The sequence below is a fragment of the Ranitomeya imitator genome, chromosome 2 (assembly GCF_032444005.1).
Source record: "Ranitomeya imitator isolate aRanImi1 chromosome 2, aRanImi1.pri, whole genome shotgun sequence".
Classification (NCBI taxonomy): Eukaryota; Metazoa; Chordata; class Amphibia; order Anura; family Dendrobatidae; genus Ranitomeya; species Ranitomeya imitator.
The window spans coordinates 760,800,064-760,819,641 of record NC_091283.1 but is presented as its reverse complement, the minus strand read 5'-3'; the positions used below and the strand labels follow the sequence as shown (position 1 = coordinate 760,819,641).

At 40.4% G+C, this 19,578-nt stretch overlaps 1 protein-coding gene across 1 annotated transcript in view; it reads left to right on the top strand.

Annotated features, from left to right (window-relative positions):
• Positions 1–19,578, top strand: part of ALOX5 (arachidonate 5-lipoxygenase) — a 123,432-nt gene that overhangs the window by 85,949 nt on the left and 17,905 nt on the right. The window contains exon 10 of the mRNA XM_069753372.1: positions 14,699–14,877. Within this exon, the coding sequence (XP_069609473.1) occupies positions 14,699–14,877 (179 nt within the window). The remainder of the gene's footprint in view (positions 1–14,698; positions 14,878–19,578) is intronic.

The following is a 19,578-nucleotide window of genomic DNA, read 5'->3' as shown; positions in this document are numbered from 1 at the left end:
CATGATAGGATATACCACCCCAAACCACACAGGACAAGAGTATATGCCAAAAACAGAGGGGAAAAGGGGGACAGTTATAAAGTTCAAATTCCGTCAATGAAATAAATAACCGAATCACAACCATACACAAGTAATAAACTTGGGCATAGACAAATGATACAAGGTAAATGTTTGTCCAGAGACCATACATTGGATGACCGTGTTGAAAGGAATGTATACCAAGTCAGAAAGATCAAAAACATAAGAAAAAATGAATACAAATAAATTATATATGTAAGATAGTACTGTCAAAGTCCACAAGATGGAGGTGTTTGGCAAAAAATAATAAGCAACCACAGGCTGCAAAGTGAACCCAATGTTAATTCCCAAAATGAATGAGACACTATTGATATAAGAACAATTGTAAGAAAAACGCTCATATTGGTAAGAGATAGCGTTACAAAAATATACAGTATATATAAAATGATGGTAAATTATATAAAGAAGAAAAGGGCAAACAATGTTATAAACAGTCTGACCAATAAAGCAGGATACTACTGGATGTAAGATGTGTCAAAAACAAAAGTTATATAAACAGGATGACACAGAACCAAAGTTCACCTATATAGGTGAATAGGCTCTGTTCAAGGAGTTGTGTTAATATGGAACAACTTGGAAAAAAAAGATTGATGACCGGGTCACAAACATACATCATACACCTGTTAATGGACCTCATTACCATGAGGGTAATACCTGGTGGTCCTGGTGGTACCCGTCCTGGTGGTACCCGACACGTGTTTCGGTAAAGACCTTCGTCATGGGAATGGTGTCATACCGGAACCGGGAGCATAAACGGACGTCCGCAGCCAAGCAGAGATCACCAGAATCATGGGATGCATCTGCCGCATGGAGGAACACGGAAGTCAGACGGCTCCCACTTCATGTGGCCAGCAACTCCAGGACACATGGTGGACATGTGACTAGACGTCACAAAACACATGGTGATACAGTAGTCGGCACGACAACTAGGACGCAGGCGGTGCATGCACACAGGACCAGTCGTAACTAGTGTTGAGCGATACCGTCCGATACTTGAAAGTATCGGTATCGGATAGTATCGGCCGATACCCGAAAAATATCGGATATCGCCGATACCAATATCCGATACCAATACAAGTCAATGGGACATCAAGTATCGGAATGTATCCTCATGGATCCCAGGGTCTGAAGGAGAGGAAACTCTCCTTCAGGCCCTGGGATCCATATTAAAGTGTAAAATAAAGAATTAAAATAAAAAATATTGTTATATTCACCTCTCCGGCGGCCCCTGGACATCAGCGGGAGGATCCGGCGTCCGGCACGGCTTCTTTCTTCAAAATGCGCGCCTTTAGGACCTGTGGAATGACGTCCCGGCTTCTGATTGGTCGCGTGCCGCCCATGTGACCGCCACGCGACCAATCAGAAGCCGCGACGTCATTCCTCAGGTCCTAAAAGGCGCTCATTCTAGGACTTTAGCTGAGGAATGACGTCGCGGCTTCTGATTGGTCGCGTGGCGGTCACATGGGCGGCACGCGACCAATCAGAAGCCGGGACGTCATACCACAGGTCCTAAAGGCGCGCATTTTGAAGAAAGAAGCCGTGCCGGACGCCGGTTCCTCGCGCAGATGTCCAGGGGCCGCCGGAGAGGTGAATATAACAATATTTTTTATTTTAATTCTTTATTTTACACTTCCGATACCGATACCCGATATCACAAAAATATCGGATCTCGGTATCGGAATTCCGATACCGCAAGTATCGGCCGATACCCGATACTTGCGGTATCGGAATGCTCAACACTAGTCGTAACATATGGACAGAGGAGGTAAGTATATGGTAAATTAAGAGGAAGGCATAGTAAGAAAGACAAATATCATCAAGGAATACAGCTAGTGTTGTGTGAAAAGTGTTAGCCCCTTTCTGATTTCCTATTCTGCTGCATGTTTGACCCACTTAAATGTTTCAGCTCACCAAACAAATGTAAATATTAGACAAAGATAACACAAGTAAACACAAAATGCAGTTTAAAAATGAAGATTGTTAGTATTAAACCCTTTCTGAGATTAGATGTACTATCCCGTCGAGGTGGTATGGGCCCGTATGACCAACAACAGGATAATACGTCTAACGCGATCAGCAGCGCTCACGGGGGGAGCGCGGCCGATCGTGGCCAGGTGTCAGCTGACTATCACAGCTGACATCCGGCACTATGTGCCAGGAGCGGTCATGAACCACTCCTGGCACATTAACCCCCGGAACACTGCGATCAAACATGATCGCAGCGTTTCTGCGGTGTAGGGAAGCATCGCGCAGGGAGGGGGCTTCCTGTGTGCTTCCCTGAGACCGTCTCCTCCATCCTCCTCCCTGCAGGCCCCGGATCCAAAATGGCCACAGGGCTCCTTCTGGGTCCTGTAGGGAGGTGGCTTGCAAGCGCCTGCTCAGAGCAGGCACCAGCAAGCCTCCTGCAGTGCCTGTCATATCGCTGATCTGACACTTTACCATGATGTCCCACACTGGGACAAAGTAAAAAAAATATATATTAACATGTGTAAAAAAAAACAAAAAAAATCCTAAATAAATAATAAAACAATATATATATATATATATATATATATATATATAGTTCCAATAAATACATTTCTTTATGTAAATAATAATAAAAAACAATAAAAGTACACATATTTAGTATCGCCGCGTCCGTAACGGCCCGACCTATAAAACTGTCCCACTAGTTAACCCCTTCAGTGAATACCGTAAAAAAAATTAAACTAGGCAAAAAAACAATGCTTTATCATCATACAGCCAAACAAAAAGTGGAATAATATGCGATCAAAAAGACGGATATAAATAATCATTGTACCGCCGAAAACTTCATCTTGTCCCGCAAAAAACGAGCTGCCATACAGCGTCATCAGCGAAAAATAAAAAAGTTATAGCCCTCAGTATAAAGCGATGCAAAAAAAAATATTTTTTCTATAAAATAGTTTTTATTGTATAAAACCGCCAAAACATAAAAAAATTATATAATGAGGTATCACTGTAATCGTACTGAACCGAAGAATAAAATTGCTTTATCAATTATACCAAATGTGGAACAGTGTATACGCCCCCCAAAAAAGAAATTCACAAATTGGTGGTTTTTGTTCTTTCTACCTAACAAAAATCGGAATAAAAAACGATCAAAAATGTCATGTGCCCAAAAATGATATCAATAAAAACATCAACTCGACACGCAAAAAAAAAGACCTCACATGAATCTGTGGACCAAAATATGGAAAAATTATAGCTCTCAGAATGTGGTAACGCAAAAAATATTTTTTGCAATAAAAAGAGTCTTTTAGTGTGTGACAGCTGCCAATCATAAAAATCCGCTATAAAAACCCACTATAAATAGTTAATCAAACCCCCCATTATCACCGCCTTAGTTAGGGAAACATAATAAAATAAAGAAAGTATTTATTTCCATTTTCCCATTAGGGTTAGGGTTAGGGTTGGGGCTAAAGTTAGGGTTGGGGCTAAAGTTATGGTTAGGGTTGGGGCTAAAGTTAGGGTTGGGGCTAAAGTTAGGATTAGGGTTGGGGCTAAAGTTAGGGTTGGGGCTAAAGTTACGGTTGGGGCTAGAGTTGGGGTTAGGGTTTGGATTACGTTTACGATTGAGTTAGGGGTGTGTCAAGGTTAGGGGTGTGGCTAGGGTTGGGATTAAGGTTAGAGGCGTGTTGGGAGTTAGGGGTGTGTTGGGGATAGGGGTGTGGTTAGGATTGGGATTAGGTTTAGGGGTGTGTTGGGGTTAGGGTTGGAGTTAGAATTGGGAGGTTTCCACTGTTTAGGCACACCAGGGGCTCTGCAAACGCAACATGACGTCCGATCTCAATCCATACAATTCTCCGTTGAAAAAGTAAAACGGTGCTCCTTCCCTTTCGAGCTCTTCCGTGCGCCCAAACAGTGGTTTACTCCCACATATGGGGTATCAGCGTACTCAGGACAAATAGGAGAAATTGGACCCCAATAGTTATTGTCCAGTTACCCATAGAAAAATATAAAACTGGGGGCTAAAAAATCATTTTTTGTGGAAAAAAAAAGATTTGTTATTTTCACGGCTCTGCGTTATAAACTTTAGTGAAACACTTGGGGGTTCAAAGTGCTCACCACACATCTAGATACGTTCCTTGGGGGATCTAGTTTCCAAAATGGGGTCACTTGTGGGGGGTTTCTACTGTTTAGGTACATCAGGGGCTCTGAAAACGCAAAGTGACGCCCGCAGACCATTCCAACAAAGTCTCCATTCCAAAATGCCACTTCTTCCCTTCTGAGCTCTGCTATGCGCCCAAACTCTAGTTTTCTCTAACATATGGGGTATCAGCGTACTCAGGATAAATTGCACAACAACTTTTGGGGTCCAATTTCTCCTGTTAACCTTGGGAAAATACAGAACTGGGGGCTAAAAAAACATTTTTATGGAAAAAAAAAAGATTTTTTATTTTCACGGCTCTGCGTTATAAACTTTAGTGAAACACTTGGGGGTTCAAAGTGCTCACCACACATCTAGATAAGATCCATGGGGGATCTAGTTTCCAAAATGGGGTCACTTGTGGGGGTTTCTACTGTTTAGGTACATCAGGGGCTCTGCAAACACAACATAATGCCCGCAGACCATTCCATCAAAGTCTGCATTCCTAAATGTCACTTCTTCCATTCCGAGTTCTGCCATGCGCCCAAAACAGTAGTTTTCTCCCACATATGGGGTATCAGCATACTCAGGACAAATTCGCAACAACTTTTGGGGTCCAATTTCTCCAGATACGCTTGTGAAAATACAAAAGTGGGGGCTAAAGGATCATTTTTGAGGAAAAAAAAAGATTTTTTAATTTTCATGGCTCTACATTATAAACTTCTGTGAAGCACTTGGGGGTTCAAAGTGCTCACCACACATATAGATAAGTTCCTTAGGGGGTCTACTTTCCAAAATGGTGTCACTTTTGGGGGGTTTCCACTGTTTAGGCATATCAGGGGCTCTCCAAACGAGACATGGCGTCCCATCTCAATTCCAGCCAATTTTGCATTGAAAAGTCAAATGGCGCTCCTTCTCTTCTGAGCTCTGCCATGCCCCAAAACAGTGGTTTACCCCCACATATGGGGTATCAGCGTACTCAGGACAAATTGTACAACAACTTTTGGGGTCCAAATTTTTCCTGTTACCTTTGGTAAAATAAAACAAATTGGATCAGAAGTACATTTTTTGTGAAAAAAAGTTAAATGTTCATTTTTTGTTAAACATTCCAAAAATTACTGTAAAACACTTGAAGGGTTAATAAACTTCTTGAATGTGGTTTTGAGCACCTAGAGGGGTGTCATTTTTAGAATGGTGTCACACATGAGTATTTTCTATCATATCGGCCCCTCAAAGTGACTTCAAATGTGATGTGGTCCCTAAAAAAAATAATGGTGTTGTAAAAATGAGAAATTGCTGGTCAACTTTTAACCCTTATAACTCCCTAAAAAAAAAATGTTGGTTCCAAAATTGTGCTGATGTAAAGTAGACATGTATAGTACATAAACACGGCACTCAGTCAATAGGTGAGAGGCTGGTGCTCAAGTAGGGTGTCCAACCCACGAATCAATATATAACAAAGACTTGGCACTCAAATAAGTTATGAAGTGGTAATTTGTTGATTTTTATTGTACGTCCAGACACAGATTCAACAGATGCTGGTAAACGTTTTCAGTCCCAATGGACCTTCCTCAGAACAATTCCATTTTATCTGATACAGAAATATCAAGAGAGAATACAGAACAAATATTTTAGTCTCTGCCTGGTGTCACAATGTCACAGTACAATTGTAATATCACATATAACGTCAAAAGGAAAACATAAAGTGTCTCAATAAAAAAATAATCATCATAAAGGAAGTATATACAAAGGTTACATAATGAGTATATAGAAAATATATGCAGGCACTACCGCAGTGGTCGAGTCTATCCAAGGGTTAAGTATCCTATATACCACTGTATGGACTTAAAAGAAAAAATGAGGTGTACGGATATAGTATGTGCTATGCAATAAAAGGATATATGTGCTCCTGGAGAAAAGGAAGGTGGAGCTTCCACGTGGGTTGGAGTTGAGGTGACGATGGAGTTCATCCTTATAAGTACATAAGAAGTGCTAGTGCTCAGTGAAAAGTGTTGAGACGCACACAATCAGCAACCAATGGCTATTATTTTCCATCTACTGTTATAGCCGTTGGTTGCTGATTCTGTGTGTCTCAAAACTATATATGCTTTTTTCTTTAGGCACGTTTCACTGAGCACTAGCACTTCTTATGTACTTATAAGGATAGCGCATACTATATCCGTACACCTCATTTTTTCTTTTTTATTGAGACACTTTATGTTTTCCTTTTGACGTTATATGTGATATTACAATTGTACTGTGACATTGTGACACCAGGCAGAGACTAAAATATTTGTTCTGTATTCTCTCTTGATATTTCTGTATCAGATAAAATGGAATTGTTCTGAGGAAGGTCCATTGGGACCGAAAATGTTTAACAGCATCTGTTGAATCTGTGTCTGGACGTACAATAATAATCAACAAATTACCACTTCATAACTTATTTGAGTGCCAAGTCTTTGTTATATAAAGTAGACATGTGGGAAATGTTACTTATAAAGTATTTTGTGTGACATATCTCTGTGATTTAAGGGCATGAAAATTCAAAGTTGAAAAAATTGCAAAATTTTCAAAATTTTCACCAAATTTCTGTTTTTTTCACAAATAAACTCAGGTAATGTCAAGGAAATTTTACCACTAACATTAAGTACAATATGTAACGAGAAAACTGTCAGAATCACTGGGATCCGTTGAAGCGTTCCAGAGTTATAACCTCATAAAGGGACAGTGGTCAGAATTGTAAAAATTGGCCCGGTCAGTAACATGCAAACCACCCTTGGCGGTAAAGGGGTTAAGGGAAAAAGAAATCCAAACCTACAGTGCCCTGTATGAAAAAGTGATTGCCTCCTAAACATAATAAGTGGTTGGGCCACCATTAGCAGCAACAACTGCAATCAAGCATTTGAGTTAACTGGCAATTAGTATTTTACAGCACTCTGGAGGAATTTTGGCCCACTCATCATTGCAGAATTGTTCTTATAATTCAGCCATATTGGAGGGTTTCTGAGCATGAACCACCATTTTAAGGTCATGCCACAGCATCTCAATTGAGGTCAGGACTTTGACAAGGCCACTCCATAGTCTTAATTTTGTTTTTCTTAAGCCATTCAGAGGTGGACTGGCTGGTCTGTTTTTGATCATTGTCCTGCTGCATAACCCAAGTGCACTTCAAGTTGAGGTTACAAACAGATGGCTGGACATTCTCCTTCAGGATTTTTTGTTAGGCAGCAGAATTCATGGTTCCATTTACCACAGCAAGTCTTCCAGGTCCTGAAACAGCAAAACAGCCCCAGACTATCACACTACCACCACCACATTTTACTGTCGCTATGATGTTCCTTTTCTGAAATACTGTGTTACTTCTACGCCAGATGTAATCTGAAATACACCTTCAAAAAAGTACATCGTTTGTCTTGTCAGTCCACAGCGTATTCTCCCAAAAGTCTTGTGGATCATCAAGATATTTGCTGGCAAAAACTGAGACAAACTTTTATGTTCTTATTGCTCAGCAGTGGTTTTCATCTTGGAACTCTGCCACTCAGGCCATTTTTGCCCATTCTCTTTCTTATGGTGGAGTCATGAATACTGACCTTAACTGAGGCAAGTGAAGCCTGCAGTTCTTGGGATGTTGTAGCTGCACTCTTGGGGTAATTTTAGTCGGCCAGCCACTCCTAGGAAGGTGCACCACTGTTCCATGTTTTCACCATTTGTGAATAATGGCTCTCAGTGTCATTCGCTGAAGTGCCAAAGCTTTAGAAATGGCTTTATAACCTATTTCAGTTACTTTCTATCTCATTTGTTCCAGAATTTCTTTGGATCGCAGCATGATTTCTAGCTTTTGAGGATCTTTTGGCCTGCTTCACTTTGTCATGCAAAGTTCTTGTTCTTGACTGAGAACAGGTGTGGCAGTAAAAAGGCCTTGGTTTGGATAGGGAATTTGAACTCAGCTTCCCAAAGATGTGATAAACTACAGTTAATTTATGTTTTAGGGGGGGAGCAATCACTTTTTCACACAGGGCCCTGTAGGTTTGGATTTTTTCACTTAATAGTAAAGATCTTCATTTAAAAACTGCATTTTGCTTTTTCTTGTGTTATGTTTGTCTAATATTTAAAACTGTTTGGTGATCTGAAACATTAAAGTGTGACAAACATGCAAAAGAATAGGAGATCAGGAAGGGGGCAAATACTTTTTTACACAACTATATAAAAATGAATGATGGCACATTATAAGAAACATGTCATATTAGATCACAAGAAAGAAGCACCGACCTACTGAAAAAAAATAGAAAAGAAAGAATACAATGAAAATTGCATCTATTACATATACAATTAAAACAGTTATAACAACGCAACACTCAAACCCAACCGACAATGTGTGCAAAAGTGAACAAAAAGATTAGGAGATATATATATATATATATATATATATATATATAGTGGGGAAATAAATATTTGATCCCTTTCTGATATTGTAAGTTTGTCCACTGACAGACATGAACAGTCTATAATTTTAAGGGTAGGTTAATTTTATTATTGAGAGATAGAATATCAAAAATAAAATCCAGAAAATCACATTGTATAAGTTATATACATTTATTTGCATTTTGCAGTGAGAAAGTATTTGATTCCCTACCAAACATTAAGAGTTCTTGCTCCTACACACCAGTTAGATGCTCCTAATCAACTCCTTACCTGCATTAAAGACAGCTGTCTTACATAGTCACCTTTATAAAAGACTCCTGTCCACAGACTCAATTAATCAGTCAGACTCTAACCTCTACAACATGGGCAAGACCAAATAACTTTGTAAGGACATCAGGGACAAGATCATAGACCTGCACAAAGCTGGCATGGGCTACAAAACCATAAGTAAGATGCTGGGTGAGAAGGAGACAACTGTTGGTGCAATAGTAAGAAAATAGAAGAAATACAAAATGACGGTCAATCGACATCGATCTGGGGCACCATGCAAAATCTCACCTCTTGGGGTATCCTTGATCATGAGCAAGGTGAGAGATCAGCCTTAAACTACACGGGGGAACTTGTTAATGATCTCAAGGCAGCTGGGAAAACAGTCAGAAAGAAAACCATTGGTAACACATTACGCTGTAAAGGTTTAAAATCATGCAGTGCCCACAAGTTCCCCCTGCTCAAGAAGGCACATGTGCAGGCCTGTCAGAAGTTTGCCAGTGAACACCTGGATGATTCTGTGAGTAAATTTTGAGAAGGTACTGTTGTCGGATGAGACAAGAATTGAAGTGTTTGGCACTAACTCAACTCGACGTGTTTGAAGTAAGAGAAATGCTGCCTATGATCCAAAGAACACCATCCCCACTGTCAAGCATGGACGTGGAAACATTATGTTTTTGGGGTGTTTCTCTGCAAAGAGCACAGGACTACTTCGCCACTTCAATGGGAGAATGGATGGAGCCATGTACCGTAAAATCCTGGGTGACAACCACCTTCCCTCCACCAGGACATTAAAAATGGGTCGTGGCTGGGTCTTCCAGCAAGATAATGACCCAGAACATACAGCCAAGGCAACAAAGGAGTGGCTCAAAAAGAAGCACATTAACGTCTTGGAGTGGCCTAGCCAGTCTCCAGACCTTAATCCCATAGAAAATTTATGGAGGGAGTTGAAGCTCTGAGTTGCCAAGCGACAGCCTCAAAATCTTAATGATTTAGAGATGATCTGCAAAGAGGAGTGGACCAAAATTCCTGCTGACATGAGCGCAAACCTCATCATCAACTACAAAAGACGTCTGATTGCTGTGCTTGCCAACAAGTGTTTTGCCACCAAGTATTAAGTCTTCTTTGCCACAGGGATCAAATACTTATTTCACACTGCAAAATGCAAATAAATGTATATAATTTATACAATGTGATTTTCTGAATTGTATTTTTGATATTCTATCAATGTTAAAATGAACCTACCCTTAAAATTAGACTGTTCATGTCTTTGTCAGTGGACAAACTTACAAAATCAGCAAGGGATCAAATACTTATTTCATTCCACTGTATGTATATATATATATATGGATCGCCCCATAGGGCAGTGGGGTACTCGGTATCGGGTCCTTCGGTTCTCAGGGGGATGTCACGGTGGCTGACCCGGTCCATGGCCCTCGGGAGGTCCGTTGATAAAAAGGGAAAGGTCTTTAAAGGGGAAATGTTTGTGACGCCACCTGTGGTATTCGGTCAGGGTGACCGACGCTGCTTTGGGGTCCACTGGGGTGATGTTATGGCAGCTAGATGGTATACCTTCCCACAGGTGAAGTATGTCCCCAGGGCTTCCCAGTGTGTAGTTGGTGGATGGTGTAAGGCGCAGTGAAGAACGAGGACACAAGGTTGCAGTTTCTTTACCTTTTTACTGAAGGCTTCAGCATCCACAGTCCAGAGCACCAGATCACAGGGCAGGCAGAGTCCAGCCGGTTTGGAGGCAAATCCAGAGTCCCCTTATCCAAGTGGAAATCAGTAGCCTTCCTCTAGTGCCTGGGTGTTGTAGTACCTTACAACACCCAGGTCCTCACAACTGATGTTGGTGTTCTAGATGTTATGTCTCTCTCTGTCCCCCAGATGGATAGGAACAAACCCGTATGACTAGTGGCCTGAGGCTTTTTACAGAGACTCTAGCACGCCCCGGCCCCCACAAGTTGCCACCGTGCCTCCTGGGTATAGGGCGGATCAGTAACTTGGAATTAGCTGTCCTGCCAGTCTCTGGAGCAAGGCATAGAGACTGTAGCTCTCTCGGTGTTCCGGCTACCGGATTCTGCGCCTCAGAAGGAGGCAGCCTGTGCAGGGCAGAACTCCTTCTGGCTTCCTCTCCTTTTGCTATGACTTCGTTTCTCACCCTCTACAATACAGTTCTCTGTTTGTGTCCTTTCTTAGGATGCTGCCGCACGTGGGGCAGGCGCAGCTCTGTGTCCTTCCGTCTAGGCCTTTGACAGGCTCCCACCCCTGTCAGGGACCAACCCTGTTAGCAAATACTAGATGTTCCTCCTTCCTCTCTGTATGCCTGACAGGAACTGACTCACTTCCTATTCAGACCACCAGTTTTACCTAATTGTGAAGAGTGCCCTAATAAATAGGAGCATAGCTCCCCCTGGTGGGCTGGAGTGTGAAGAGTGTTGCATGTTTGTGATATCTGGTAAAGAGATCTCCCTTATTGCCTTCAAAGGTAACATTACTCCCCCCTAGAGGGAAGCAACATTACTGCAACTATCAGGACCCTGGGGCACTGCACTTATATATATATATATATATATATATATATACTGTATATATATATATATATATATATATCTCAATCATTGGTAAGCTATGTCTATGCTGAAAAAATTGTGCACCCATGACAATATTAGCGACTAGAATAAAAAGAGTAGGTAAACAATCAGGCCATTTAATATGCATTTATCCGAAGGGCTGAAACATTAAGATACAGAGAGTAATAAAAACAAAGTACATGAATCACACATGTGGAAAATGGTCAGTGAATAGCAACTGTGAAATGAGTTCCAGGAGGTCTCTAGTGCCTAGTGTCTAAACTCAGATCTTAGATTCAGCTATTGAGACTCTGTCCAGGTCATCATAAATTAGGCTAAAAGCCAAGAAAAAAGCATCAACAAAAGACAATGCTGGGGACTCCTCAGGCAAAGAAAATACCCAGGCCTGTGCATCCCCAATGAGCAAAAACAAAATAATGCCCTCTTCTTGACTCTTACACCCAGAGGAGATAGGACAGAGGTGCAAGTATAATTTACATCAGGCTGAAAAAAATTAAACTTGCTTCTATCCCTGTTAAAGCACTCCTGGTAACTTTACATTTGGCTCAGCTTAGCCACTGGGATTAGAAGGACTTGCAAGATGTTGATGGCGCTTGATATCTGCAACCTCCAAGGATAAAACTTGAAGTTGTGTGGCCAAAGTGTTCACGGAATCCATAATGATGCCCCAGCACACACTAATTGGCTGGCTATAATGTTTTGCATGCAACTCACTCATACAAGGCTATCGGGAATAATAAAGCATACAACATAGAGAAACCGCAACCACACTCTACTGGCTCCTGTAAAAACTAGACAATCCCTAACCACACAAAAAAAACAGCACCTCAGACCAGGCTCCCTAAAAGGCAGTCAATGGATTTCTTGTACCTGCTAAGGAACCAGAGGGGAGGCTGCTTTGCACAGCTAACCAGGAGAAGAAAAGTGTGCAAATGGATAGGAGGACACAGGGTGAGGAAACTTAGAGCACGTGCACGAAGGGTAAATAAAGTGAACTAAGGAGAATAGCAAATGAAACAAGAGCAATTTCCCACAAACCTAGCTGAGAAAGGAAAGGTGCTGAGAAGGCAGTCAAACAAAACACACAGCAGAAATAATGTTGCTTGCCTAGCAAGGGAAATCCCTTTGCTGGAGGGCTGGAACTCCTTTGCACTAATCCACTTTGAAGTATAGCCAGCAAGGAAGTGTAGTGAAGGGAGAATATATATAGTTCAACCCAGAATGTGATAGGGCAACCAAAACGGGACAATGGGAAATACCTGAAAGGGCAAAAATCCAGAAAGGAAAAATAAAGGTAATAAGAACAGGGGAGAAAAGGGCAATGGCTCAGGAGACAGGAGAACCAACCACAGAGCAAGAGGTCACTGGATTGAATCCCCAAACTGAACCATAATATTTTTATCAAGAATGTCTTGGGACATTTGTCCATTTATTCTTCCTTCAAGGATATATTTGCCAGTGCAGTATGCTGAAAAACAGCCCAACACCATGATGTTCCCACCTCCATCTTCACTGTTGATGTGTTATTGGAGTGATATGCAGTGCATTTTAGCATCCAAACATGGTGTGAATTATGATAAATATAGGTAAACTGACTGAACAGCAATCTAGTCTGAACTGGTGCATAACCAAAAAAGACTTACATAGCAAATAGATCAATGGCTGCACTTAACTGTACTAAAGCAAGGAAATGTGCGATACATGAAATGTGAATAGCATAATGGCTTGTGAAATCTATGAAAAAACACATGAGATGCTTAGCGCAAGATTTGGCCTAAAAATGTGAGCCCATCCACCAAACGTTAAGGTAATCTCAGATCAGATGGGTCCCTGACCTGACTGCCTGGTGTGAACACTTACCTCTGGCTTTACCATGTTATTAGCCAGAGGTAAGTGTTCACACTAGGCAGTCAGATCAGGGACCTATCCGATCTGAGATTACCTTGACATTTGGTGGATGGGCTCACATTTTTTGGCCAAATCTTGTGCTAAGCATCTCATGTGTTTTTTCATAGATTTCACAGGCCATTATGCTATTCACATTTCATGTATCGCACATTTCCTTGCTTTAGTACAGTTGAGTGCAGCCATTGATCTATTTGCTATGGTGTGAATTATGGCATCCAAAGAGTTAAATTTTAGTCTAATTTGATCAGAATATATACTCCCAGTATTTCACAGACTTGTCTAAATGTTGAGCAAACTGTAAACACATCTGAACATACTTTTGTTCAGCAATGAAGTCTTGCATGATGAGGGTGCATACAGGGCATGGAGACTCAGTTTTCTTTGAAACAATTGTTTCTGCTTTCTGTAGCTCTCCACAGGTGGTCCTTGGCTCTTGGACAACACTTCTGATAATTATTTTCAATCTTTTGTCTGAAACATTGAGGGGAGCACCTAGCTGTGGTGAAAAGATTTTTTTTTTATGGATAATGGCCCCAACACTGCTTACTGGAACCTTCAGAAGTTTAGCAATTCTTCTATAGACAGTGCCATCAATATGTTTTGCAACATTAAGGTTGCAAAGGTCTTGAGACCGCTCACTGGTTTTACAGAGAGATTTTTTTGTGTGACACCTTGGTAATGAGACAACTTTTTATAGGCCATTAGTTGAACCAGCTGATACTATTTTTCACTAATTGACAGGATTGCTTTCTAATTACTGACAGATTTGAGCGGGTGACGTGACTTTCCATAGATTTTTGCACCTACCTTTCTTCATGTGTTCAATACTTTTTCCCTGTTTCATTTCTTATTATTTCACATAATTTAATTTATAGTCTTCTATGGATTGATTTCTTTGTGTGGATTGGATGGGTTGTTCCAGACATCTGGAGAGAATGTCATGTCAATAGCACCTTTACAAATATATTTACTTAGAAAATTGGTAACGTATTCAATACTTATTTCACCCCCTGTAGATGACCATAAATATAAGATCACTTTCATCATGCAACAGCTATTTCCAATTTAAATAAAAGATGTGCCAATTAGTTCACTTATCTCAGAGAAACAATACGATCAGCAGGCCTATGTGCCACAACAGCAGCTTTTTCCTTACCTAGCACCTTAAATTTTGGAGATCCAATTTTGTCATCTCCTTTAGCTTTGCTGCTGTAAAGTCCAAAACAGCACTTTTCAGAGCTGCTTGGGAACCTGTACAGGCAATAACACTATAGTAGTAAATAGCACAATTGATTTAATTTCAGTGTAAATTATGTTACAGGCCAATGCAACTGGAGGAGGAGGGCACGTGGAGCTGGTGCTAAGAGCCATGAAGGAGTTTACATACGATAGTCTTTGCTTTCCAGAAGCAATCAGGTTGCGGGGCATGGATAACAAAGAGGAAATTCCCTATTATTTCTACAGAGACGATGGAATGAAAATCTGGGAAGCAACACTTGGGTAAAAAAAAGAATTAATTTGTCTGACTGTCCATTTGTCTTTCCATCATTGTGGTAAAGCATGTTCATGGAGTTTAGGTGCAGTGGGTAAGGACACTTTAGTTTTTCTTTTTAATAAGTTTGCAAAAATTACTACATTTCTGTTTTTTTTTCAGTCAAGATGGGGTGCAGAGTGTACATTAATGTGAAAAAATTAACTTTTTTGAATTTACCAAATGGCTGCAATGAAACAGAGTGAAAAATTTAAAGGGCTCTGAATACTTTCCGTACTCACTGTACATTTGCATAACTTGGACACACTGTTAACCAATAGAAGCATTATTGACTACAAGTGCAGTACATTTCACTACCCACAACTTATCCAAAATGTAACCAAAATGTTGGTAGGCTTTGCTAACCACATAACTACTAAGAAACCAAATTTAAAAAGTATATTGTTTATAAGCATAGGTACCTAAGCTATGATAATAAATCACAACATTAGGAGTAATAGATGAAGAGGCAAACTAATAACTTGCTTGCAGAGATATCGTTAATAGTAGAGATAAATGCAAGCAGGAACTTGTAGCAAGGAAAAGGCTAACTGTAGAATAGTAGTGAAGTACTGGCAAACTTGCTTGCAGAGATGTTGTTCAAACTAGAAACTTGCTTGAACGGATTCATTAGCTTAAGAGCTGACACTGAGATGTGAAGCGTGACAAGATCAGTAACAGGAAATTTGCAATCTGAAACTTTGATCGTAGAATGATAAGTGTGGACTGCATGTACAGTTATGGCCAAAAGTATTGACACCCCTGCAATTCTGTCAGATAATACTCAGTTTCTTCCTGAAAATGATTGCAATCACAAATTCTTTGGTATTATTATCTTCATTTAATTTGTCTTAAATGAAAAAAACACAAAAAGAATTGTCCTAAAGCCAAATTGGATATAATTCCACAGCAAACATAAAAAGGGGGTGGACAAAAGTATTGGCACTGTTCGAAAAATCATGTGATGCTTCTCTAATTTGTGTAATTAACAGCACCTGTAACTTACCTGTGGCACCTAACAGGTGTTGGCAATAACTAAATCACACTTGCAGTCAGTTGACATGGATTAAAGTGGACTCATCCTCTGTCCTGTGTCCTTGTGTGTACAACATTGAGCATGGAGAAAAGAAAGAAGACCAAAGAACTGTCTGAGGACTTGAGAAACCAAATTGTGAGGAAGCATGAGCAATCTCAAGGCTACAAGTCCATCTCCAAAGACCTGAATGTTCCTGTGTCTACCGTGCGCAGTGTCATCAAGAAGTTTAAAGCCCATGGCACTGTGGCTAACCTCCCTAGATGTGGATAGAAAAGAAAAATTGACAAGAGATTTCAACGCAAGATTGTGCGGATGTTGGATAAAGAACCTCGACTAACATCCAAACAAGTTCAAGCTGCCCTGCAGTCCGAGGGTACAACAGTGTCAACCTATACTATTCGTCGGCATCTGAATGAAAAGGGACTGTATGGTAGGAGACCCAGGAAGACCCCTCTTCTTACACCGAGACATAAAAAAGCCAGGCTGGAGTTTGCCAAAACTTACCTGAAAAAGCCTAAAACGTTTTGGAAGAATGTTCTCTAGTCAGATGAGACAAAAGTAGAGCTTTTTGGGCAAAGGCATCAACATAGAGTTTACAGGAGAAAAAAAAGAGGCATTCAAAGAAAAGACCAAGGTCCCTACAGTCAAACATGGTGGAGGTTCCCTGATGTTTTGGGGTTGCTTTGCTGCCTCTGGCACTGGACTGCTTGACCGTGTATATGGCATTATGAAGTCTGAAGACTACCAACAAATTTTGCAGCATAATGTAGGGCCCAGTGTGAGAAGCGGGGTCTCCCTCAGAGGTCATGGGTCTTCCAGCAGGACAATGACCCAAAACACACTTCAAAAAGCACCAGAAAATGGTTTGAGAGAAAGCACTGGAGACTTCTAAGGTGGCCAGCAATGAGTTCAGACCTGAATCCCATAGAACACCTGTGGAGAGATCTAAAAATGGCAGTTTGGAGAAGGCACCCTTCAAATATCAGGGACCTGGAGCAGTTTGCCAAAGAAGAATGGTCTAATATTCCAGCAGAGCATTGTAAGAAACTCATTGATGGTTACAGGAAGCGGTTGGTCGCAGTTATTTTGGCTAAAGGTTGTGCAGCCAAGTATTAGGCTGAGGGTACCAATACTTTTGTCTGGCCCATTTTTGGAGTTTTGTGTGAAAAGATCAATGTTTTGCTTTTTGCTTCATTCTCTTTTGTGTTTTTTCATTTAAGACAACTTAAATGAAGATAATAATACCAAAGAATTTGTGATTGCAATCATTTTCAGGAAGAAACTGAGGATTATCTGAAAGAATTGCAGGGGTGTTAATACTTTTGGCCATGACTGTAGGTAAGCTGGAGTGAGCTTGGAAAAGTAAAACACTGGCAGTTGACTAGAAGTCAAGACTAGATGGAAATAATTAGACACTTGGCTGAAGCCTAGCTAAGTAAAAGGTGAAGCAACTGCTGACAAACACAAGGTAACAGAAATCAATGCTTTCTCAATACTCAGACAGCACATGGCTGCCTCAGCTGACCTGAAAAGGCCTTTGGTTATGAAGTCAGAGATATTTTCCGTTTCACCACAAGTAACCAGGTGTGGACCTCCAAATAGAGGGCCAGCCATACAAGAAGGAAGCAAGGCCTGGCACTTGAGTTGAGACAGTTGAAGAGTAACACCTACCTTACTACATGTTGGGTTCCAGGGAGTTTTAAGTGACTGCCCAGGACTCACATTTTGATGAACTATCCATAGGGTAGGTCATCAATATCTGAATGATGGTGGTCTGAAACCGGTCACACCCACTGATCATCTCTTGCCAGGTCTCGCAGCCACTATGACTAAACAGACACCGACCATGCAATATACTACAGAATTATAGATTATACAGGGTGGGCCATTTATATGGATACACCTGGGTGGGCCATTTATAAAGTTGCATCCAAAATGGCTGACTTTAAAATGGCCACCATGGTCACCACCCATCTTGAAAAGTTTCCCCCCTCCCATATACTAATGTGCCACAAACAGGAAGTTGATATCACAAACCATTCCCATTTTATTTAGGTGTATCCATATAAATGGCCCACCCTGTAGTTTATAATACAACATTTTTCCTCAAAATATCTGATATGATTACTTATTTTAATTAAATCTTAACCACAAATGTAAAATTGGCCATACTGTTTATTAGAAAAACCCATAGGTTAACAATAGGTTGAAGATTTGTAATTACTTAGAGATATTGGTATTTTTTAGTATTCTTCTAACAGGGTAGCAAACTATAGGTGTCACTATAGAAAGAGAGGTTTTCTTTTCAACTATAGGGCTATTTAGAATTTTCCAGCTACAATGTTTTTCTATTCACTAGCAAGGTATTCTAATTACAATAGAGGAAGTAAGGTTTGATTAAAATAACTTCATTTGTATAATGTTCCTCTATGATGATTTATGATTATTGGCGGTTTACGTTGATAAAAAAATTTCTCAGTAGTTGATACCTTTTAATGGCTAACAAAAAGATGATGACAAACAACAAACTGCTAAAGCTATATAGGACTCCCAATTTAATTTTTTTAACCAACTATATCAATATTGCTTACTTTAGCAAGCAGTCTGGTTACATCCAAGAATGACTGAACTTCTAATGTAATAAAATATACTATTCTCCTAAAGATATTAATTTAAGTGGCAAAATTGTTTGACTTTGTTTTTATATTTGCCAAGTTCGTGTCTTCTCTGTGGTAAACATGTAGAATGAGAATTGCTGACGCAACTGGATTTTTATTAAGTTGCGCAACCACAATAGCAATTCTTCCTGTTTTTGCGGCATCCTATCTTTCCTCAAGGCACACCGCACACCAGCAAGACAAGCTTAAATTGGAACTGCATTTTAACAAACTTTGCATAACTCTAAAATGCAGGCGAATGTAGAAAGCTTAATATATCTATTCCAGTGTTTTCCAAACTCCAGTCCTCACGGACCCCACGGGTCATGTTTTCAGGATTTCCATAGTGTTGCACAGGTGAGACAATTCCTGATGCCTTGATGTTACTTCCACTAATTGAGCAATACTAACGAAATCCTGAAAACATGACCTGTGGGGTCCATGAGGACTGGAGTTTTGGAAACACTGATCTATTCAGAGAAATCTGCCTCTTTCTCCACTTATCAGCCATTTGTTTCTCTTCCCCCACCACCTGAGATTATCAATTATACTGAAAAAGCATGTCAAATTCCTCTTGGTCAAAGCAAATAGCACTGCAAAAACATTGGGGTGTAAGGTTACACACCCCATTGTCCTCTATAGAGGAGAAGAGAAGAAAGAGGAGGAATAAGGAGCAGAGTGAGGAAACAAGCAGAGGGAGACACAGAAATATTGTGTTGACCTTTCAAGTCTTATATCTCATATCATAGCTTAACTCACATGAAAGCTGCTCAGTACTGCTGTATAATTTCCTCCATAATTCGTCTGCTTCTCTCTGTGTGCTAACTAAGGAATGAAGAAGATGAATCTATTTCTGTGTGCTGTGCAATATATAAGAGAGATCGTAGCAGATCGCCTTCCCCCACCAGTCTATGATCAATTGAAAATAAGGTCTGTGTTTTGCAGGGTATGTAGGTAGTCAAATTCACCGCACACTC